The sequence below is a fragment of the Macadamia integrifolia genome, chromosome 10 (genome assembly GCF_013358625.1).
Source record: "Macadamia integrifolia cultivar HAES 741 chromosome 10, SCU_Mint_v3, whole genome shotgun sequence".
Lineage (NCBI taxonomy): Eukaryota > Viridiplantae > Streptophyta > Magnoliopsida > Proteales > Proteaceae > Macadamia > Macadamia integrifolia.
This window is the reverse complement of record NC_056566.1, coordinates 7200449-7224219: the sequence shown is the minus strand read 5'-3', so window position 1 is coordinate 7224219 and position 23771 is coordinate 7200449. Positions and strand designations below refer to the sequence as shown.

Below are 23771 nucleotides of genomic sequence, written 5' to 3'. Positions count from 1 at the left end.
AGCTAAATGGTTTAAAATCCAAACTCAACTTAATTAAGCCTTTATTCCGATTAAATGTGAGTGACTATATATATCATATTTGCATTTTCTATTCAGCTCTGGTTGAAACTATTTTTTTCAATGCTAATCCATGATTGCCTTCTCTCACCATTTCTTACGTAGTAGTTGTTTTATGCCAAACATAAGACCCACAAGCAGCAACACTTGTTCTAATTAGGGGTATCAATTTTGAGCCCGCAGAGGTAGTTCCAACTGAGCCTGACACGTTTATAGCCCAACCTAGATCGATCGGATTAATAAACCTAACATGTTTATTAATCAAGTGTCCACGGTGCAAGTACTTAGTTTGTTGGGCCCCCGACCAAATTGATACATTTATACGCCCAATTTGAGTGACTCATTGTAGCTCAACCCCGTTTAATACTACATAAAATTCTTATTTTGCCATTGCTAGTAAGAAACTAATCAAGTTTCTTAGTTTTTTGCTTTGTAATAGGATTTGATTAATTAAGCTTTGTTTTGTAAGTTGCAACGGTCATAATCGCTTGTTGTTTCTTTTTTAAGAACAACAATAATCTCATATCATTCTCTTCTTTATTAAAGATTTGTTTCACATATTTCGGGGCCTTCAATCCACTTAAGAAAAGAATTTTAGGGTAGGCACCTTAAATAGGTTTGTAACCCGATTAAGGTCTTGTTAAGATCCGTTTAAGGTAGCCTGATTAAAGCCCGACACCGACTGACCCGATTATAAATCGTACCATGCCTCCCAAAGCTAGGTCCGTTTATTTAAATGGGCATTCACGATGCAAGGTTTTTAAGTGGTCAAACCCGGTTAGGTCTTTTTTTTTTTTTTTGTAATATTTCATTTTTTCCTTTTCCAATACATCACTTACACTTCTCCCAGAAAAAAAGCCCATACAGCTGTGGGGTCAATATCGACCCGTGGAATTAGTCAGGTCGAAGACCTAGATACCATCCAACTTAGACTAAAAGCCTCAACGGAATCAAAATGTATGTATATCCTATGAGACAAGAGTTCGGAACGAAATATTAAAATTAGATAACGCATTCAATTCAAGACTATAACGTGCCCCGAATTCCCCTATCAAGATTCAAGACATGTTCACTCGTTTCTTGAGATAGAATATGATAAGTAATTATACCAATTCACTGGAAGAACTATTTGATATAATCACCAAGATTTGATTTCAAATAAGAAAAAGACTTTACAAGAGGTCATGTACAAGAAAAAAGGAAAAGCCTATCAATGATTTTATGAGCTAAACTGCTAAACCCCATTGTTTTTTTGGGCGGTGGGTGTGAATATTCCGTGCTTTAATTTTTTGGTAAATTAGATTCTCTAATTCGAGACATATATTGTTTGAAAAAAAAAAAATTCGAGACATATATTACCAAAAAATATATGAGTCATACTATGTTCTATGTGGGTTGGGTTGTGAAATTATAAGAAGCTAGAGGGTGTAATGACTAATGACTATCCAATTTCATTTTCTCACCAAATTCTTTGACGCGAAAGATTTTCCGAAATCCGAATAAGCTTTCATTAAGACGTTGAGAACAACCGTGATCTAGTGAAGCATCGTGAGGTCTGCGAGGATCAGGTATTTCTCCCCTCTTCTGCAGATTCCTTTTTGTACCCCTCTTGCTTGACGGGATTTAACGTTAGACTGCATGTTAGGGCTTCGTTTTCATCCTTTTTATTTCCCAATTTTATGGTAATTGTGCCCGGGTATATTTACAGGATCGAAGTACCAATAATTGTGTGGTTTGCGGGTGAATTTTCAATTTGGGAGAGGTGTATTTGTGAAAGCTTTGTGAAGATTAATTGGAATTTCCTTGTGTTCTTTTCAAATTCGAGTTTAGATTTTGGCTTTTGATTTTCATCTGTTGAGAAGCGTTGTTCATTTGATCATAGTAGACCTCTGGATACCAATCTGTTCGTTTAAATAATTTAGCTTCATTTTTTATTTCAAAGAAATCAGAAGGTGCTGTTTTTATCTCCTCTTATTGGTAATATGTTGGTCGTGAGTTGGGTGTTCTGTTTTTGCAGGTGAAGTCTTGTAATCAATTAGGGTTTACTATTTCTGAACCATTTGTTGCAGTTGGGTGTGCAATTCGTGAAATGATGGGGGTATAATCAAGGATTCAGGGCCTGTCCAGAGGAGAAGGAAATGGAAATTGTTCTTTACGAGGTCTTCAATTATACGGTAACAGGGTGGTAAAGATTTGATTTTGGGTCCGAAGGATGTACCGGAGTGTGGTTTCGGCCACTCCCCGCGGTGGGAGTCCTACGGATAGTGGAGGGATAGCTACAGACACAGGGGACTATGTGGTACATCTCGATCAAGTTCCACGTTGGAGCGACACAGAGCAGAGGCCCACTTTGGGGTATGACAATGAGGATCCTTCTTATCCTAACTCCTACTTTTCGGATCCTCTAACGTCTTCTTCTGGAGCAGAGAGTAGTTCTAGTTCCAATGGGATAGTCTCAAGGTTTCCTGTGCACCATGAAATCAACTCCAAGATATATCTTTGGCGGGGGAACCCTTGGAATATTGAGGTAGATGCAGTGGTTAACTCTTCCAATGAGGTGAGCCCCCATATGATCATGATCTGGTTATTTGTCAGAAAGAAATTGTAATAAAGTTATAATTTCCTACTTTGAAACTTGGGATTATGGGGAATTTGAGTTTCTATGGGAAAGAATGTTTACTCTTCTATTAAACATCCCTGGCTTAAATATTCACGTGATGATAATTACCCATGAATCCAGTTAGAGGACTCATTTTACTTATGTATGTGGTTTGCAGAGTTTGGACGAAGCACACAGCAGCCCTGGTTTGTATGCTGCAGCTGGACCTGGTCTTGCAGAAGAATGTGCAACACTGGTAATTAAGACGTTGATATTTTCTTCACTCCTTTTTCCAAGTAAAAATTCTTGGCAAAAGATTTGTGAAGTACCTATAATTGTCTGCTTGAGTGTGTAAAGAACTTATACAATGTCTGATTTCTGCATGGGTTTATAGCCTCCATACAGAAGTAATTGAAATTTTTGTTTTAGCATCAGATGAGACCATGGGATGTTAAGAGATGTTAGTGTTAGAAGCCTGGAACACAGAAAATATTTTACATATATCTAATTCAAGTTATAGTGTAAGTTGATGTATCTGAGAGGACAAGTTGAGGCCAAAAAGCTCATTGATCAAGACAGTGGGTGAAAACTTCAGATCATATAATTTAACAGAATGTGTGGTCTGTATAATGTCGAAGGAGTGATTTTAAGCTGTTCCCAAATAATTGTAATGCTTAGTGAATTTTGGTTCAGATGATATGGTAACTATGTTGACTTATTGTGTATTCTTGTGCTTGGTTGGCTTCAAATTATAGACTTGTCTGGTTGCAAATTTGAGTACTTAGGATTCCCCATTGGCAGTTGCATTATGTACTCTGATTTTCTATAAAAGTATTAGCTGCGTGCTATTCTTTATAGTTTCTATCACATTCAAAGACCTTCTCCATACATACTAGACTACATAATAGCATGAAATTCTTGATTTCCAGTCCAGTCTGATGGTCTACAGCATGTTTGCACATGAGAACATGTTTCTAATTCATTTTGCTCTTATTATGATATTATATTTCAACAAGAGAGAAAGAAAAGATGTAACAGGATAAACTGAAGCACAGAAGAAATATTGGACTAAGCAGTATAAATAGAACAGACTAAAACAATGCTATTCTCATTGATTTTTGCCATGGCTTTCTTATGATGTGTTCTTTGTCATGGTTTGGCAATTATTCTCTGTCTTTGTTGCTTCACAGGGTGGATGCCGGACTGGAATGGCAAAAGTTACAAATGCATATGATCTTCCTGCTCGGTAGGTGTAAAAAATTATTGATTTTTGATATTTTTTTACCCCTCTCCTAGATTGTTATAATTGTTGATGGTGGGAGAAAAAGAACCCTGCTGAAGTATTCAACAAGTTCTCCTCCTAAATTATGTCATATATTTGGTTATAAATATGATAACTCAAAACTTGAAAGTGTAAATGCACACATTTTTTTTCCTCTATGAAAGGTCAATTTCACCGGGCCTGTCATCTTAGCTGCCCCAGTTATGAAACCATTATGACTGCAACTTTGTATGTGATGTTTTCACATAATTAAAGGTTGCATAACCAGTATTTGTGAGAAAACATTTCCTATTGACATTCATGAAGTTCGCATGTCAGATCAAGCATTTGTATGATTGTGCGGCATGTGTTATCATTCATGAATTTGTGTTTCTTTTTCTGTGCTTGTTTGTTCTCTGTACAAGTTGAAGGCATGGTTTGATGACATAACCTTGAATTTTCTTACCATGGTTTACAGGAGGGTTATACATACTGTTGGTCCAAAGTATGCAGTCAAATATCATACTGCTGCGGAGAATGCTCTGTGTCACTGCTACCGCTCATGCCTTGAGCTTCTCATTGAGAATGGACTTCAGAGGTTCGCAGCCTTGCCCCTTCGTTTGGTTCATCCCTTCCCTTGTGAAGTTACTGCAACTGAATTTAGCTTGAATTCTTTAAGTGCAGCATTGCTATGGGATGTATATATACAGAGGCTAAAAATTATCCTCGTGAACCTGCTGCACATGTGGCAATAAGTGAGCCATTCTCCTACTCTTTTGCTATTTTATTTATTTCATTTTCTGATGCTTTTTTGTATTTACAAAAGACTGCTTTAAATAATCTGGATTTATATGAGAAGAAATATGTAGAATCATACTTATGTACCTCCCAAAAGCAGAATTGTTGAATAGAGAAAAAAAAAGAAAAAAGCTGCAAAAATAAAGGACACAGTATCAGAAAGCAAAATGCTCAATGGGTAAGGTAGGATACACTAAAAAATCAGTCAAAAGGACATAGTATGAGACATATATACCTCATGATCAACCATTGGGTGGAGATCCAAGGGCAACTCCACCCTAGAGTCCCCTTACTTAGCAAGGCTTATCTTCAATGTGTGCATATGCAAGTGTGTATGTTTTTTCCCCTTACTCTTTTCGTTGCATCCGTAATTTTTGCTCTCAATTCTGGAAGTATTCAGATACCCTATTCTCTTTTATCATTTCTTCTTTCATCTGGAATCAGGAACTGTAAGACGGTTTCTAGAGAAGCAGAAAGATAAAATTATGGCTGTTGTTTTCTGTACTATCCCATCATCTGATACTGAGATATATAAAAGGTACTTCAGTTCCGCTGTTTCTTTTACTATTGTAGTTTAAGATAACTAAGTATTTAAATGTGGTCTCATTTTCCTATGGAAAAAAAAAAGGAAGAAACAAACAAATGAGGGAAAAAGTCCTCCATGGAAATTGAGATAAGCTTCTCTACACTATCCACCTTTTTGACCCACCTTGACCTATATATCCAAATTTTCAAATTGCCCCGTCATCCTACCATGTGGCAGTTCTACGTGGACCATTATGACAAGCTTCTCTACTCTGGACTATGTAAAATATTGACACTTACATTTGGTTTATACTGCGATGATTCTACTTATGGCATTTTTATTCCCTTAATCCATTCTACCATGCAGACTACTTCCACTTTACTTCCCTAGGGATAAGCATGAGGAGGAAGTTGCAGTGTTAAAGCTTCCTGCGGATGTTGGGGATGAGAATGGTGAGACAATATCAGATGAACGGAAGATCAGAATAAAACCTTTGCCTGTTGTAACTAGTACAGCTCCTAAACCCCCTGCGGATATAGCAGATCTTCCCGTCAGTGATGTTGGATTGACAATGAGACGGTTAGTGGAATTGGTTCTCTTCTGTTTTTGCTCTTTAATTAAGATAGTTGGTGTGGAATTATACTCACTGTTACTGAAATAAAAGTGTTTATAATCTGAAAGCAGATCCTGAGATTATATATTTATAATTGTTAAGCCTCATGCTGCATGGTGAAGATGATACAGATAATTTCTACAGGAATTAATCAGATGTTGAGCTAATTTTGCGTTGTTTGGGCTTTTCCAACATGCTTTCATTTTTGTTGCTGCTTGGAGCTTTTATTCTGCCAGTCTTTGATGCTGATAACATACTCTACTTATATTTCATATTTGTTACTTTGAATACCTTCAGCATTTCTTTTCCTGCCAAGTGTTCATTGAAGAGACAAGGGCAATTCTTGATGTGCCTAGGAACTGGTCAATGAGATAATTAATCATCTGTTCTATGAATATACCAAAAATATGTGAAATGAAATAGATTGCTTCTCATATTAGTGGATATGTTAGCTTTCACAGTTTATAGAGGAACACATTTATTTTTCTTTTACACCTCCAAGGCTCTAACTTTGTATTTTTTTAAGTGTTGGATATCTTTAACTATGTAAGTTTGGTCTAACAAAATTAGTTTTAGCTATGTAAGTTTGATTCAACAAATTAGTGCATCAATAAAGTAGCAACAACAACAACAACAATAACATCCAAAACCTTATTCTAACTTAATGGGGTCGGCTACATGGAGATTCCAAGCAAGGTCGAGCGCGAGGATCCATGCAAAAAGTTTGATGGGTTATGGCTTATTATAATAAGTGCCAGTTGTTAACCTAAAGCACCGCTATAAATCAGCCACTGGCTTAGAACGATAGACTATAATAAGGTACCACTATCTACCTGATGTGCCATATAGATCGGTCAAGCCAAACCACGTCCTACATGCATTACGTCCACCACCAAGACAATCTATCACCCGAGCTATTTTTATACAACAACAACAACATACAAAACATTATCCCAACTTAATGGGGTTGACTACATGGAGATTCCAAGCAACAATGAGCGCAAGGATCCATGCAAAAAGATTGACGGGTTATGGCTAATTATAATAAGTGCCGGCTATCAACCTGATGCACTACTACAAATCAGCCACAAGCTTATAACGACATACATAAGGTACCGGCTGTTTACCTGACGTACCATATAGATCGGTCAAGCCAAAGCGTCTTACATGCATTATGTCCACCACCAAGACAATCCATTACCCAACCTACTTTTATGAAAGGAAAAATGAGATAACGAATTCTTGACAGCCCTGCTAAGCACAAAAAATAATAAGAAATCAAAAGTCTGCACAATAAAAAAATTTCTTTACATTTTTGTATCAACCCATATTTCAATCCATGACTCAATGACCATCTACGAGAACTAAATAATTCAAAAGTTCCCAAGTAAGGAGTGATCGGATTCAGAATCAAGGAGCTAAAAGAGCTAGGGGTTGGCCTAAAATGACCATAGGCGAAGTGGTGAGGAATGGCATGCTTAGTCTCGGTCTTGTCCCAAGCATGACCTCGGATAGAGCCTATTGGATGGCAAGGATCCATATAGCCAACCCCATATAGCTTTGACTATCTGACTTGTTGGGTTGTGTGCCTCTTTCTCCTTACTCTCTTCTCATCGTTTTACCCTCATCTTTCTTTTCTCATTTCTTATCCTTTTTTCTCTTCGTTCACCTTTTTTGTTTGGACTTTTTTTTTTTTTTTTTTTTGTTTTATTAAAAGAAATTATTTCGTATAAACACTCCAAACCAAGGATTTAGTAACATCTACAATTAAGAATTTTTGCTAGATCAGGCATCCATTTTCAAGGTGCTATGATTATTTTGGGGACATGGATACTCTTTAACCAAGTAAAGGGACTGGTTTTCCTATTGAGGCCAGAGCCGAGGACATGTCTAAGTGAGCTTTCTGGACTGGTGGTTCCAATAGGATCTCTTCATTTGACAGCCATGTAATGCTAATGCTAATTTTTTAAGGCTCAAGGAAATATGGATTTATAAAGGAAAGTTCATTGACATATGGTTGTAGGGATTTCAGTTAGCCAATTGAGAGGCTTTGGGTCTACTGTTTAAAGAATATGGTGGGGACATGTAGGGGTAAGATATCAAGAAGGTTCTATAAAAAGTTGATGAAGGCAGTTGGAATACCTATTGAAGGGGGTGTTTGGTTAAATAGAGGTTTCTCTGGGCTCTAGAAGTTCCTTTTGGGTCTTGGTTATCTTTAATGGTTTATCTGGACAATTTAGGTTTGATATCTAGGATAATTGTTTTTTAGATTTGGGCAGAGGAAACTAGGAATATAAACAATTGTGGTCATTGTATTGGTTTATGAGAATCACCAATCATATTAGGTTTATTAAGCTGGTCATTTAGACCTGGAGACCAAAAATTACTCGATACTTGAATAACTTATAGTTTCTAATGCAAAACTACCCTTGCAGCTCATTTGTTCAAGGTATTTTAGATACATTGAAATAAAAGGATAACCTGCACCGGACGTGTAGTGCCTGTTGGCCAATTAATTTCTCCCTTGTTATTGTTTCAGCTCTTTGCAGATATTTTGACCTCTCTCTCTTTCTCTCTCTCTCTCTCTCTATATATATATATATCTTATATTGCTCTTTGTCTATCTTTGTCTGGTGTGTGCATTTGTGTGTGCAGTTTAGCTTACAATATATTCAAAGCTGCATACTCCTAAGAGATTTTCTTTAATATGTACCCTTTGGTTCTGTGGTGGAATCCATATTTTATTGCCAGGTCTCTTCTTCTCATTGGTTGACTAAACTTACCGGAAGATAATAATGTTGACAGGAATTCATCTTATTTGGCATCCCATCTGGATCCTGCATTTATGTCCCTAATTAAAGATCCAGATCAGAGACGTAAGGAGCAATGGGAGAAAGCTGCTCAAGCACGGAGCGGATTCAATTGTGCTAAATTGCTTGGATTTGGTGATCTTGGTGGCCCTCCATTATCTTCTGCTGAAGAATACTCACTCCATTCTAGATATCTCGCTAAAGCAAATTCTCTTAGTCTTTCTGAAATTGCAGAAATGAAGATTGTGTAAGTATTCTTGTTATAAATTTTCTTTGCTTGCAAATTATAGATATTATTTAATTTCGCATTTCCATGTTATGTTAATATGTATTGCTTTGGGAGTTATCTTGCACTGTCTATTAAATATCATTGGTTATATAGGAAATCGTTTTGCTATTGGGAGTGTGATCTTGCACTGTCTAATAAATGCATTGGTTATATAGGCCATCATTTAAGTAGTAAAATTTGTTCTATTACCATATGTAAATTTCTAACTTTGAAGTCATTTAGGGCTAGTGCTATTTTGATATTCTGGTATGTTATGTAGCTTTTTGTTTTGATATTTCAGTTATCGTGGCGGTGTAGACAGTGAGGGGCGTCCAGTAATGGTTGTTGTTGGTGCTCATTTTCTGCTTCGTTGTCTTGATCTGGAGCGGTTTGTGCTTTATGTGGTAAAGGTATCAAATCATGTCTTGCTTTGGTGCGGCGTTATTAGTTCATAAAATCTCCTGTCTAGATAAACATTCATTAGTTGCTAACCCTCCATCCCTTCCTCTCTTGATTAAATGTTGCCAAATGCATGAATTTCTTCTTGCTTCTTTTGTTCTGATTTTGTTTGCAAGTTCCATTGCTATGCTAAGTTTCTGTATGTCTGTTTAGACTGAAACTATTCCTTGACAAATAAAAATTTTCAGGAGTTTGAGCCCATAATGCAGAAGCCTTACACTATTGTTTACTTCCACTCTGCAGCCTCCTTAAAGCTGTAAGTTCGGTATGATTGCCTTGCAGAACATGTAATAATGTGAGGCTTTTAACTTATGCATGCATTATAAAACTGTCTGTCTTGCGTTGAATAATTCTATATGCCTAAAAATATTTTCTGAGGACTATATTGGGGAAAAGATACTCATTTATTGTAAAACAATTGAAGATTTTATCTCTGTACCATGAGTGCCGCTAGCACCTCGCTCCCCATAACCCCCACACCCACCCCCCAAAAAAAAAAAAAAAAAAGAGTAGTTGATAAGTTTGAACTTCCCTGGAAATAGTTCAACTTTGGACAAGCCAACATTGAAGTCTTTTAAAATAAACACCCCTTCCCCCAATGCAGTTCAAGGCTTTAGAAAGAATTTAGAAACAAGGATTATGCTTATAGCCAAGTCACTTAAAAACCAACAATAACAGGACAGAATTGTTAGCACAATCCAATTGTCGATCTGAACCAAAATCTGGTCTGGTTTGGTGTAACAGAATGATGGGAGGGGGTATACACATACAGAAACTTTTAAAATTCTTAAACTATGATGCAGGAGCAGTTCTTTGGACTGGGCTGAACCCGTTTGAGAACCCAGACCAAGAGTCAGATCCAAGTTTGGTAGTTGTTCATTAAAATATATAGGCTTCATTTTGTGGAATAAAATTGTAGTCTTCATTTTATCTGAGTAGATTACATAGGGGATAGTTTCCATATTTTAATTTCCTTGTTTTAGAGTAGTTTCCATTTAGTTAGGTTTCCATTTTTATTAGGATTTTTTTCTTCCTTTAAATACTCGCAACCAATGATTGAAAAGGCAGAAAAGAAAGAATGAATTGAGATTGTTTTTTATGCTTTGTGCCCTAGTGGCCTGGTGTGTATTTGCTCCCTCCCCCTCTCTCTTTTCTCTTCTTCCCAGCAAGAACCCCTCCTTTGCGAATCCCCTTCTCTCTCCTCCACCATTTTCCTTTTCTAGTTTTCTCCCCCATCCCCTGTTCTGGTGGTAAGAACGGTCCCTCACGATTGAGAACTGCTTCTAACTTTAATATTCTGGGGGTTTGGATCTTCACTCTAACGCGGTTCAAGCCCATGAAACTCGGACCTGAACATGACCCCTGCTGTGGGTGTGCATTGAATTTCAGATCTGCAATTCTTTGTTCTGCCTGGTATAGTTTCAATTGCTTGATATTAAATTCTGGGTTTTCTTTCGGGTGATTATGAACTAGATTCAAGCAGGTCCTGTGTTAGGAATCCATACCAGAAATTTCAGATTGATTGAGTGCTGCTGGTTCCACCTCGGGTTTTGGCTGTCGTAAGGTTGAAGATGAAGTCCTCTTGTACGATTCAACATTTTCTTAATTAGTTGACCCAATTGCCCCCTCCCCCTCTCTATTAATTAAATTTTGTGCTTTATTTTGACTTCCCAAGTCTTTTCCTCAACCTTTAATTCAAATTCCTTTTGCGTCCTCATTCTTGTTACTGCCAAATAGCCTTTTAGGTTCTGAATATTTATGATCCTGCCACTCCACTTTGATAACTTCAGATTATTTACCGTATTGCCATTGTTTCCTTGGGCTTGGATTTTAATTGATTGGGTGGGCCCATAAGCGAACCAAGTAGGATATTCAAACCCCGGGTTCTGCATCAAACTAACTCATTGAAGGATTCTTAGTCACTCTCTCACGCTGACTTGACTTAATAGACTCAAAACAGAGCATTTTACTTGCTAATTAGTATCATAATCTAACTCTTTAAGTAACTAATCTCATGAAGCTGACCTCACCCCACTTTATTAGTTACCAGGAAAGGCTATCAAGTGCATTGCCTGACAAATACTGAGCGAACTTCCGAATAGTTTTTAATCTATCTTGCCCCTTTTTGATTTTCCTTCCAATTTATGGCCTTTCGGTCCACTTCAAGTATTCGTCTTTACTACTATTTAAGATGACGAAATTTCGGTGTTTAGTTCTAAACCTGTGTAATTGTTTACAGCATTTCATCCTATCATTATTATTTATTGTTTGTGGACTAAACAGTCAACCCGACCTGGGGTGGATGAGGAGATTGCAACAAATACTTGGTCGGAAGCACCAGCATAACTTGCATGTAAGCACTCTTGAGTATCCCATTTGACTAAGATTTCTTTGTTCTCTGAATCTGATTTATTTTCCTATCATGTAGGCAATATATGTTCTTCATCCAACATTTGGAGTGAAGGCAGCAATCCTTGCTCTGCAATTGTTTGTAGATGCTGTGGTGCGTCTTTGTACATTTCCCTCGTTTTTCGGTTCATTAGTGAAATTTCATTTTGTAATTACCTGCATTTGGAAGGGACCTGAAGCTAATTTTGATCTCTTAAGGTGTGGAAGAAAGTTGTGTATGTTGATCGGCTTCTTCAGCTATTCAAATATGTTCCTCGTGAGCAGTTGACAATCCCTGATTTTGTGTTTCAGTTGAGTTTTCTTTTCTTTTGGACTCATTTAGAAGAAAAGGGTTGATATTGGACTTTTTGTTTATTGCATGGTATAGGGGTGCAACTGAGTTGTGCAATTGTTGAATTTCAACAGGCCCCATCTCGAGTTGCACTCTATTGCTTATGTTCAAAACCAGTGCATTAAATGACTGTTGGGTCATGCAATCTAGCTGTGGTTAGAAAGTTCAAACCATGCGCCTTTTTTCCTTGAAAGATCCTTTCATAAACTGAAATATTCCTTTTGGATTCGGTTTGGTTCATCTCAGACCTTTTCCTTTAATGATCCGACCCCCGCCTGTTTCTAAAAAGAATTAATTAATCTGTCGCGCAATCCCCCCCCCCCCCCCCCCCCTCCCCCAGTGGTGAATGGGTGAGAGATTGTGGGACGATCCACCATATATAGGAGGTAGGAATTGGAATTGGTATTGTGGATAACAGCTTCTTGAGTGCTGGTTTTTGCAGGCATGATCTTGAAGTCAATGGAGGAAAGGGTCTTATTGTGGACCCCAGAACAAAATATTTATATCGACCATAGAGATGTCATTTACAGCCTAAGAAAAATCAAGCGGTTTACACCTGGCAGTTCCGGAATTTCATTTATTTGTTTTTCTTTTTCTCTCGTTTTGTAGTTTGAGTTTGGGGGGTTGTATCATTCTTTGTACCATTAGTAGCTTTCTGTTCTGTGATGTTCTTAATTTATTGTTCTTTGTAATTTCCTAAGATGGAATAAAAACCGTTCCCATTCGGTATACTGATGATCCAACTCCCACGCCCCCCCTCCCTCCTTTTTAAAAAAAAAAAAAAAAAAAAAAAAAATTTATGAGTTTGGTTGGAGTTTGGAGATTTGTTGTTCTCACTTCTTGAGTCCAGAAAAAAAAATGTACAGTGGTAAAACAGGAAGTGGATATTTTTCTTCTCATTTGTTCGACTTGTACTTGCTTTGCTTTTCCTGGTCACTGTGGATGTTAGTGTTTACTAGAATACTTTTGGTATTCTTGTCAGCTTTCTCTTGAGCATTGTTGCATCTTCTTGCTGATTCTGCTTCTCTAGGCATATATACGTCTACAAGAACTCTCCATTTGCCACATTTTTTGCTTCGGTTGTGGGTCTTTCTTTCTCCCTGGCTCAAATCTTCACGATGGAAGCTCTCAAGGTTTTGATTTCCAGAGCGTGAGGAGCTTCTTAGATTTTGACAGCACTCCTTTGTTTGGTAGAAAAATATTATGTTTGAGCTTCTGACTCCAGGAAGTGTTTTTTTTTTTTCAATGACAATAAAATACTAAATATTAACAATCAAGTTCAGGAAAAGTGGTGGTGGAATTTATGTTCTTTTCTGTTGGATATCAAAACATTTGGCTTGGGATGGTAGTAATTTCACTTTTATAAAAACAATGTTCTAATGATGATGATGTCAGCTGCCCATCACTTAGCAAGGAAAGCCAAATCTGACAAATTATATACTGATGAAATGTGTTTTCTCCTTTCTAGTAGTTGATTGAAGTTATTTTATTTCTTCACCCGAAAAAATAAAAATAATACCAAAGATTAACAAAGTAAATAGTTCAACATCGTTCTTCACATTGATAGCCTCAACCCTCGCCTTCACAGCTATTATAGAAATCACATGTATTTAATGTCATAAATTAGAGTGAAAATTCTCTATTCCTTGGATTGTTCCTGGCATCAGCTAGTCTACCAATTATTGAAAATCCATCTATATTTTTCTATGTTTCTCTTCTTCTTGGGAATTGAATTGCGAGGGCTTTTATGTTTTTTTTGTCCTTGATGGAAGTTTGATCTCACCACTAGATCTAGATGGTTTTGTCGAACCACATAAATCTCTAATCTTTTGTGTGTGTGCTTGTCGTTTTTTTTTTTTTTTCTCTCGTTGATCCTATACATGTGTTGTTATGTGGTGTACATGATTTCGTAAGGTGCTCACGTCGAAAACAAAAAATGTTATTTCTACCCCCAATAAGTGGTATTAGAGCTGACAATTGACCATTCAGATAGAGGTTGATGGTCTTGCTAGATGGTGAGCTTATGCGGTTTTAGGCTGGCTCAAAAGACACCATTTAGTTCGTCCTTGGCAAGACGCCTGATTACGATTTCTCTGCGTATGAGCAGTGCGCTCCTGCCCCAGCTCCCTCTGTACAGCTCGTTGGTCAGGTTGAGGTCAGTGAGGAGGTGAACCAAGCCGACCCTAAAGCTACCAAGTGATCCAACTCGCTCCTTCTTGATCCAGCCCCCCAACTTCTGCAGTACTAATGTTGTGCTTCTCCTTTTTGTCTTGTTTCTTTCTTTTTTTTTTTCCTTTTTCCCATTGTGGGAGCAATGTAATCTTCTTGCTTCTCTTCTTCTTCTTTTTTTTGTAAAAATCCCATTTGGGAGTTGATGTAACTTTTGAGGGTTTCTTCCCTCCATTAATGGAAAAAATTTCCTCTTCCCTCATTGTGTTTCTTCAGTTTCCATAAGATAGTTCCATTTTTCAATTGAACTTGATTTGGTCCTATGTGTCTTTGTATGGTGAAGCATCATGCCTGGACCTGGATTGTCATACAAGTATGCCTAATCCAGATTTGGGATTAATGGTGCCGAACCGAAGCTAGTTCTTGAGTTGCAAAAACTAGGGTAAGGTCTCGTTGATGGTGCCGACCTGGAGCTCGATCTTAGATGTTGCTGAGCTGGAGCTTGATCTTTGTGCCTCAGTTAAGGTCTTTGAGTTACCAAACTAGGGCCTAGTCTTGGTGGTGCTGAGCTGGAGCTCGGTCTTAGATGTTGCCGAGCTAGAGCTCAGTCTTTGTGCCATAGTTGTTAAAGTCTTTGAGTCGCCAAACTAGGGCCTGGTCTTGTTGGTGGTGCCGACCTGGAGCCCGATCTTAGATGCTGCCGAGCTAGAGCTCGGTCTTTGTGCCTTAGTTGTTAAGGTCTTTGAGTCACCAAACTAGGGCCTGGTCTTGTTGGTGCCAAGCTGGAGCTCGGTCTTAGATGCTGCCACGCTAGAGCTCGGTCTTTGTGCCTTAGTTGTTAAGGTCTTTGAGTCGCCAAACTAGGGTCTGGTCTTGTTGGTGCCGAACTGGAGCTCGATCTTAGATGTTGTCGAGCTGGAGCTCAGTCTTTGTGCCTTAGTTGTTAAGGTCTTTGAGTCGCCAAACTAGGGTCTGGTCTTGTGGTGCCGAGCTGGAGCTTGGTCTTAGTTGCTGCCGAGCTTGAGCTTGGTCTTTGTGCCATAGATGTTAAGGTCTTTGAGTCGCCAAATTGGGGTCTAGTCTTGTGGTGCCAAGCTGGAGCTCGCTCTTTGTTGCTGCCGAGCTAGAACTCGGTCTTAGTTGTTGCTGAGCTGGAGCTCGTTCTTTGTGCCTTAGTTGTTAAGGTATTTGAGTCGCCAAACTGGGGTTTGGTCTTGTGGTGCCGAGCTGGAGCTCGGTCTTTGTGCCTTAGTTGTTAAGGTCTTTGAGTTGCCAAACTGGAGTCTGGTCTTATGGTGCCGAGCTGGAGCTCGGTCTTAGTTACTGCCGAGCTAGAGCTCGGTCTTTGTGCCTTAGTTAAGGTCTTTGAGTCACCAAAACAGGGTCTAGTCCTATGGTGCCGAGCTGGAGCTCGGTCTTTGTTGCTGCCGAGCTGCTTAGTCTTTGTGCCTTAGATGTTAAGGTATTTGAGTCGTCAAACTAGGGTCTGGTCTTGTGGTGCCAAGCTAGAGCTTGATCTTAGTTGCTGTCAAACTTGATCTCGGTCTTTGTGCCTTAGATGTTAAGGTCTTTAAGTCACCAAACTAGGGTCTGGTCTTGAGTAATGCCGAGCTATAGCTCTATCTTAGATGCGTGCCGAGATGGAGCTTGGTCTTTGATGCCGACGAGCTATACTCAGTATTAGAAGAGTCAGATATTTGAGAGAAGCTTCATAGTATATTGACGTGTGGCACTTGGGACAAGTACATTGCTTTGAAATAGAATCTAATCCGCTCCGTGATAAAAATTGAATAACTGTGATGTGGAAGCTAAGGTGCTAAAAGTATAAAATCTACAAGACTAACACCCAATCGATGGGATTTCAATGCAATCTACTAATAAAACTGTCTACTGGTAAATTTTTTTGAGATTTTCAACATTCCATGCCCTTGGTATAGCTATACCCCCTGAGTCTACAAGTGGTATGTACTGGGGCGCACCACTTTGGAGACTATGTAAGGGCCTTCCCAATTCACGCTGAGGTTGCCTTCACTTCTTGGATTTGCTGTAGCTACTTTCTTGAGGATCAAGTCACCAACTATGAATCCCCATGGTTTGACCCTTCCGTTGTGATACTGCCGGACTTTCTGCTTGTAGGTTTCATTTCGTACAAGTGCTTCTTCCTGAACTTCGTCTATGAAGTCGATGATTGCTTAGAGCCCGGCTCTGTTCTGTGAAGCTTCGAGCATTGCTGATCGGAACGAGGCTTGGGTTACCTCCACAGGGGTTAATGCTTAAGTCCCATATGCCAACCGGAATGACGTCTCTCTTGTGGGGGTCCTAGCTGAGGTGTGATATGCCCAAAGTACACTGAGTAGCTGGTCTGCCCAGTTCTTCTTCTCCCAGTCCAACCTCTTCTTTATTCCATCTAGAAGTATGTGGTTGGCTTTTTCTGCCTGATCGTTCGATTGCGGGTGTGCTATAGCAGTGTTTTGAAATTCAATATTAAAGTTACTACAGAAGAGCCTGAATTTCTGATTGTCGAATTTTCGATCATTATCCATGACCAACACCTTTGGGAACCATACCGGTATATGGCGTTGTCCCTCACGAACTTCTCCACTGCCTACTCAGTGATTCCGGCTAGGGGACGTGCCTCCACCCACTTAGTGAAGTAATCAATAGCGACAATCAAGAATTGGACACCCCCTTTTCCTTTCTTGAATTGTCCTAGAATATCCATTCCCCACATTGCGAACGGGATCAGGCAGATCACGGAACTAAGTTTTGTAGCCAAGATGTGTGGTATTGGGGCGTGTACCTAACACTTAAAGCATTGTCGGATGAACTTTATTGCATCTTGTTGCATGTTTGGCCAGTAGAATCCTTGGCATAGCACCTTGTAGGCCAGTGCCCTTCCCCCGATGTGTCCCCCACAAATTCCTTTGTGGACTTCGCAAAGAGTCTCTTCAGCTCAGTTCGGGGATAAGCACTTCAGCAAGGGCCAAGATATTGCCCTTTTGTAAAGTACTCCACCCTGGAGGGTGTTTTTGGCTGCTCTCCTTTTGACTGCTTGCTTTTATTTGATCTCCTGGGAGATGTTCGTCACGTAAATAGTCCATGATGGGATCCATCCAGCCGGGCTCGGATTTTTATGTATTGCTGCACAACAATTCTTGCTCATAGGTAGGTCTAGTATTTCGAAATATACCGAGCTTGCACAGTCCCCGAGTTCTGCTGTAGCTAGTTTGAAGAGGGCATCTGCTATTGCATTTTCCTCCCGTGGGATTTGTACCATCGCGAATGTGTTAAAACTGGTCACCAGACGACGTACTTCTTTCAAATACTTGGCCATTCTCTCTTCTTTGGCCTCGTATTGCCCATTGGCTTGGTTCACGATTAGTTGGGAGTCACTATGTGTGACCAAATCGTCTGTCATTACCACCTTTGCCAGTTTGATTCTCGCAATCAGGGCTTTATACTCTACCTCGTTATTTGTTGCAGGGAATGCAAATCTAAGGGCGTACTGTATCATGAATTCCTCAGGGCTTTTCAGCACAAGTCCTGCACCGCTCCTTGCTGTGGTGCTCTGCCGCTTCTTCGGTTTGTGTACATTCTACTAGGAAATCAGCCAGCACCTGCCCTTGATTGCGCTTCTTGGTCAGAATTCAATGTTTTGCTCACTTAACTCGATAGTCCAACTTACCATACGTCCTGCTACACTGAGGCTGTGAAGTGACTTTCTCAGCGGTTGATCAGTTAGTACAACAATGGCATGTGCTTGGAAGTAGGGCCTCAACTTCTTGGCTGTCATGACCAGCACCAATGCAAACTTCTCAATCTTCTGGTACCTTATCTCCGCTTCCAAGAGCACATGACTCATATAGTAGACGGGCCTCTGGGTCTTTACCTCTTCTCTCACGAGGACTGCACTAACGGCTACCATGGAGGTACCGAGGTAAAGCTGCATCTCCTCTCTGGGCTCTGGTTGACTTTGTAGAGGGGGCTGAGTTAGGCAGGCCTTGATTTCATCAAAAGCTGCTTTACATTCCTCTGTCCAGCGAAATTACTGTTGACCTTTTCCTCCATTTAGTAGCTTGAAGAACGGAAGGCACCTATCCCTAGCTCGGGACAAGAACCTATTAAGTGTGGCTAGGCACCCCATCAGTTTCTGAACTTCGTGAATGTTTCTTGGTGGACGCATCTCATGAATGGCATTAATTTTTGAGGAGTTTGCCTCTATTCCCCTTTGCGACACTAGAAAACCCAGAAACTTCCCATAGGTTACTCTAAATGCACACTTGGTTGGATTTAGTCTCATTTGGTTCTGCCGCAGGACATCGAAAGCTTCCTTCAGATCTAGCACATGATCAGTGCCTTTCGCACTCTTGACCAGCATATAATCAATGTAAACTTCCATATTTCTTCCGATCTGGCTTTGGAACATCGTATTCACCATCCTCTAATAAGTGGCTCCAGTATTCTTTAGGCCAAAAGGCATTGCAGTGTAGCAGTAGTTGCCCTGAGTGGTGAGAAAAGCAGTTTTCTCATCATCTTCCACCTTCATCTTTATCTGGTTGTAGCTGGAATATGCATCCATGAAGGTTAGCATCTCGTGGCCTGCAGTCGAGTCTATGAGGGAGTCAATCCGGGGCAAAGGATAGTAGTCTTTGGGACAGGCCTTGTTCAAGTCAGTGTAGTCTATGCATATCCTCCATTTTCCGTTGGACTTCGGGACCATGACCACATTAGCTAACCAAGTCGGGTACTTTTCTTCCCTCACAAACCCCGCTGCTAGGAGTTTGTCAACCTCCTTGTTGATGATGGTGGTTTGCTCAGTTGCGAAGTTCCTGCGCTTCTGCTGGACTGGCTTGATGTTAGGGTTAACATCCAGACTGTGCTCAACTACGGCCCTGGAGATGATTGGAATATCAGAAGCTTTCCATGCGAAAATATTAGAGTTTTCACCGAGGAAGTTCAAAATTTCATCACGGCGTTGGGAGCTTAGCAGTGCTCCTATAGCTGAACTGTTTTTGATGGCTCGACCTCAATGATTGGGACAATAAGTAGTTGTTCAACTGGCTCAGCTTAGGTCAGGAGGCTTTCATCTTGGCAATCAACAATTTCTACCATACATGCTAGGCTTGAGCATGGTTTGTTGACAGATTTTATGAAGTCGGCATAGCATTCCTAGGATTCCTTCTGGATGGACTTGTATTCTCCAACTCTATTGCTGGTGGAGAATTTGACTTTCATGTGCTTAGTGGACACAATAGCCCCAAGACCATTGAGACCAGGTCGGCCAAGGATTGCATTATAGGGTGAGCCGATCTTGGTGACCATAAAAGAGACCATGGTAGTGGCTGTCTAAGCTCCTTGTCCGATGGTCATAGGCAAGTCAACAACTCCTTCTAGCTCTGCTGGCATGCCTAAAAATCCGTACAAGGGCCCTGGGGCTGATTTTAAGGCCACAGTGCCAAGCCCCAGTTTTATGAAGGCTTCGTATGACATGAGGTCAATAGAGGCTCCCGTGTCCACTAGGACCCTATGGAAGGGGTGGTTGGCCACCACTAATTGAACCACGACAGCGTCATTGTGAGGCCAGTTCAACTCTTCCAGATCTCTGTCAGAGAACGTAATGGGTGGATCCATTTTGAGGGTTTTGACAGGTTGTTCCATGATGCATACGAACCACGCGTGTACTTTGGCTTTTCTGAGTGATTCTGTCGTGGGTCTGCCCATGATTGTTAGGATGGTTGGACCCACAGGCTGGCTATCGTAAGCGTCAGCTCGGTCTATGACTGGGTCCTTGGACGGCTTGGTCTTATCTCGGCTCGGCCAGGCATCATCTCTCCTCTGCTCAGGCCAATTCTCACCATATTTCTGCTTCAAATACTGGTTAAGGTATCCAGCCTTGATGAGCTCATCAATTTCCCTTTCCAGAGACTTACAGTCTTCAGTTTCATATCCATAGTCTCGGTGGTATCGACAATACCAATTGGGGTTCCTCTCCTTTGGTTTAGCTGTCATTGGCCTGGGCCAGAGAAAATACTTCTGATCTTGGATCTTTAAGAGCAGGTTTGTTCAGGACAATCAATTTCATATCGCTCGGGTTCAGCTGGGTCAAGCGGTCGATCTGTTCTGTTCTTCTTCGGCTCGCAAGAGTCATCCCTTGGTCTTAGAGTCCTTTTCTTCTCCCTCTTTGATTGGTCACCCCTGTCAGCTATTCCTCGGGCAGCCAGAACTTTCGCTATGTTAGCGTATTGATTGCACCATCTCAACATTCGGGCATTGTTCCTGGCAAGTCAAGGGCTAGAGACTAGACCAGATCAGGGTGCACTACCCCATTGCACAGTGTTCTATACGCCACTCCTTCCTGTAGGTTCTTTACCTCCAGTGTCACCTTGGTGAATCGTGCAAGGAACTTTCTTATAGTCTCTCTCGCTTCCTGCCTCATGTTCATCACGTTTTGCGTGGTTTGCTTCTGCTTCATACTTGCTTGGAAACGTGAGAGGAATGCTCTTGTCAGCTCTTCATAGCTACAGATGGACCGTGGCCGCAAGTTCGACATTCATACCAGTGTAGCTCCTTTTAATGAGGCTATGAAGGCTCGGCAGAAAATGGCGTCTGACCTACCATGAGCCGTCATGGCCAAGCTGTAGTACAATAGATGATCATAGGGATCTATGGTGCCATCATATCCATTGAAGATGGGTATCACGAAATTTGGAGGCAGCTCGACGTCTATTAGTTCGTCGGATAGTGCATTATGGGCTAGAGTTACAGTTATGTAGGCTGGGTGCCTTTGCCTCTGCATTCCTTCTACTTGCTCAATGAGGCACTGGATGCAGCTCTTCAGGTCGTCCCTTCTCACTTCATATTGGTGATCTGGGGATCGTCGTTCCCTTTCACCTCTTCTGGGGCTTCTTCCTTGGCCTTGGTGACCACCAGGCCGATCCTGACCTTGTCGTGGTGCGCCTCTGGTCGGCCTGATGGGTGAGCCCTGACCCGGGTGGGGTTGATCTTGCCGAGCTGGCCTCTGGTAGTTTTTTCTTTCCTCTCTATGCGGACGTGCTCCTCTACTGAGTCTTTGAGGCAAAAGTTGGCGTCTTCCTACCCAAGGGTGGGGATCTATGAGTATTATGTGTCTCTGGACTCTGGTGATGTACGGAATGATGAGCTCTCCCGTTCTGGGCAGGGACGGGACCTTGCCTGCGCCCCTCAGTAGGAGAGCGGGGTGGTACCGAATGAATAGTGCGTGACATTCTGGTTGACCCCCTTCTTGCGGTTGATTGAGGGGTGACACTGGTGTTAAGAGATTCGTCGTTGAGATGTCTGCCCTGAACAAGCCTAAGTGGCTGAGCTGAACTAGTCAGTGGCATTGGAAGTGCCAGGTCAAACTGGCGTATGAAATCCTGTACCGGTGTGTTTGTAGCTAACACCTGCAACTACAAGCTCTGCATCTACTCTTCCATGTTCGGGTGAGTTACCCGGGATGATGGGATATGGCGAGATAGCTGAGGGTTTTGCTCGCGTTAATCCCCCTCTCCCTGGGTAACTTGCGCATCAGGCCTGGTTTGCCGTGGCCCTCTTGGAGGGGTCTCTGCTGGGATGTTTTCCTGCTCTGCCATTGGTGGTGAATGGGGACGTCCAAGTGGTAATTCACAGATGGATCTTGCTCTCGTTGTCATTGAAGAAACGACCTTCTCACTCCTTAATTATATAGGTCCAAGGTGACTTTTTGTAACTATTTCCCATGGACCACGCTAATCAGATGCAGTAAAAATTGATCGGATGACCTTCCCTGTAGTTCCTGGTGCTCCAGCCGACCTGCACATAAGAGATAATAGGGAGAGTTGGGCTGACTTGACAAGGGACTCTCCGATGCCTAAGTCAGATCTTTCCATAGCAGATGCTCAAGAGAGCTTTTCTAGTAAAAGAAGAAGTGAGTGATCCCTCCTCTTTGATAGAGGCTTACCATGGTATTTATAGGCTGCTGATGGAGGGAGAGTGGGAGATGATTGTGAAGAGTCCTGTTCAGGCATAGAGTCCTTGAGGGGAGTGGCTTTGTGATTCTGGGAATATTCTGGGTTCTAGAGAATATTCTGGGAATATTCCCCATTGATCTTGGAGGTGCAAGTCGTGAGAGGGGTGGACGCCTCTGATGACGTGTAGTGGATAGAGTCCTACCCTCGTGATCAGGGATTACGTTCCTTGAATGTAGGAGTGGACGAGAGCACCTTTCTAGGTGCCTTGACTGTGCCGAGCTGAGGTGGCTAGTAGCACGACCTAATGGAGGGCCGAGGTGGCAACATAGCCTGATGGAGGGTCGAGATGGCAGCACGGCCTGATGGAGGGCCGAGGTAGAAGCACGGCGTGATAGAGGGCTGAGGTGGCAGCACAGATTGATGGAGGGTCGAGGTGCAGCATTGGTCAGGATCGATCCTTGCCCATGCCATGTTTGGGAAGAAATACCCTCATCACAGCCCAGTAAGCATGGATCCAGCCAACATAGAAACACCCAAACAAGTCAGGGTCCGTCCTGTGGAGACCTTGCAAACAGAAATGGCTAAAGTCAAAAGAAGGATAGCTCAGATACTACATACACTTCATAATCCTCTCATAACTTATCCCAAGAATGAGCTAGCACCGGCTACAGGAGATGTAGACCCGAGTGGAGCTATGGGTCATCGTGGAAATTCTTTTTGAGTTGACTCAGAAGAACCAGAGCATGTTTGGCCAACTGGCCAAAGAGGATCTTCATCTACCCATCCCAATGGTCAACAAGGGGCCTATGCTAGGGTCCCTTCTCCCAGGGTAGTATTGGAAGACGAGGAAGAGGAGTTTGCAGCACATGTCTGGATAGAGCCTCTAGAAACAGACAAAGAAAAGAAAGTTAGAGAGAAACTGGAAAAGTTGGAGAATATGTTCCGAGTAGGGAAGGGTTCGGAAAGCCAAGCAGTAGCGTCAGATGAAATGAGTTTCTTTTCTGGGGCAAGGATTCCTGAGAAATTCAAGTGGCAGACCGACAGATTTGATGGGTCAGGGGACCCCAAGGCTCATCTCAAAGTCTTCCTAAGCATCGCCAAGTCGTGGTAGCTTGCAGATAACCAAATGGGGCAGCCCTTTATGTTAACCCTATTAGGGCCAGCACTAAGGTGTCTCACACAGTTGGAGTCATCACAAACTCAGATTGGGCAACGGTAGTTAAAGCTTTCATAAAGTAATACTCCTACAATAGTGAGGTGGATGTGAAACATTGGGAGCTAGAGATGTTGAGGTAGCAGCCTAAAGAAGAATTCACCGCCTTCTTGATGAGATTCAGAGACAAGGCAACCAAGATGGCAGATAGGCTTTCAAAAGCAGAGCAGGTGGAGATGTTAATAGAGAACTTGTCAAAGCCCTATTATGATACTCTTTATTATCAACATCTCCAAACTTTTGATCCCTTGATAGCCACGAGCACATGGGTGGAGAATAGAATTCTGAGAG

General features: G+C 41.4%; 1 protein-coding gene across 4 annotated transcripts; it reads left to right on the top strand.

Annotated features, from left to right (window-relative positions):
* Window positions 1–1387: 1387 nt before the first annotated feature.
* On the top strand, window positions 1388–13112 carry LOC122091900 (protein GDAP2 homolog). Of its 4 annotated transcripts, none has more exons than XM_042662143.1 (15): window positions 1388–1625; window positions 2075–2614; window positions 2835–2912; window positions 3847–3902; window positions 4396–4515; window positions 4602–4672; window positions 5160–5253; window positions 5608–5820; window positions 8660–8911; window positions 9234–9342; window positions 9580–9647; window positions 11675–11744; window positions 11820–11894; window positions 12008–12090; window positions 12574–13112. In XM_042662143.1, exons 2-15 carry the CDS (start codon window positions 2270–2272, stop codon window positions 12644–12646), a joined length of 1707 nt encoding a protein of 568 aa, XP_042518077.1. In that variant the 5' UTR covers window positions 1388–1625; window positions 2075–2269; the 3' UTR covers window positions 12647–13112. The 4 variants fall into 4 exon arrangements, with proteins under 4 accessions (XP_042518077.1, XP_042518075.1, XP_042518074.1 ...); XM_042662141.1 differs by having other exon boundaries at window positions 1397–1625; window positions 2127–2614; window positions 11999–12090; XM_042662140.1 differs by having other exon boundaries at window positions 1397–1625; window positions 11999–12090.
* Window positions 13113–23771: the final 10659 nt, after the last annotated feature.

What these genes read in the sequence shown, in the direction of transcription:
- LOC122091900 (XM_042662141.1), top strand. Translation starts at nt 2,270, where the DNA reads ATGTACCGGAGTGTGGTTTCGGCCACTCCCCGCGGTGGGAGTCCTACG. An exon ending in GCATATGATCTTCCTGCTCG is followed by an intron (nt 3,903 to 4,395) that starts GTAGGTGTAAAA and finishes CATGGTTTACAG; the next exon opens with GAGGGTTATACATACTGTTG. An exon ending in AGCACCAGCATAACTTGCAT is followed by an intron (nt 11,745 to 11,819) that starts GTAAGCACTCTT and finishes CCTATCATGTAG; the next exon opens with GCAATATATGTTCTTCATCC.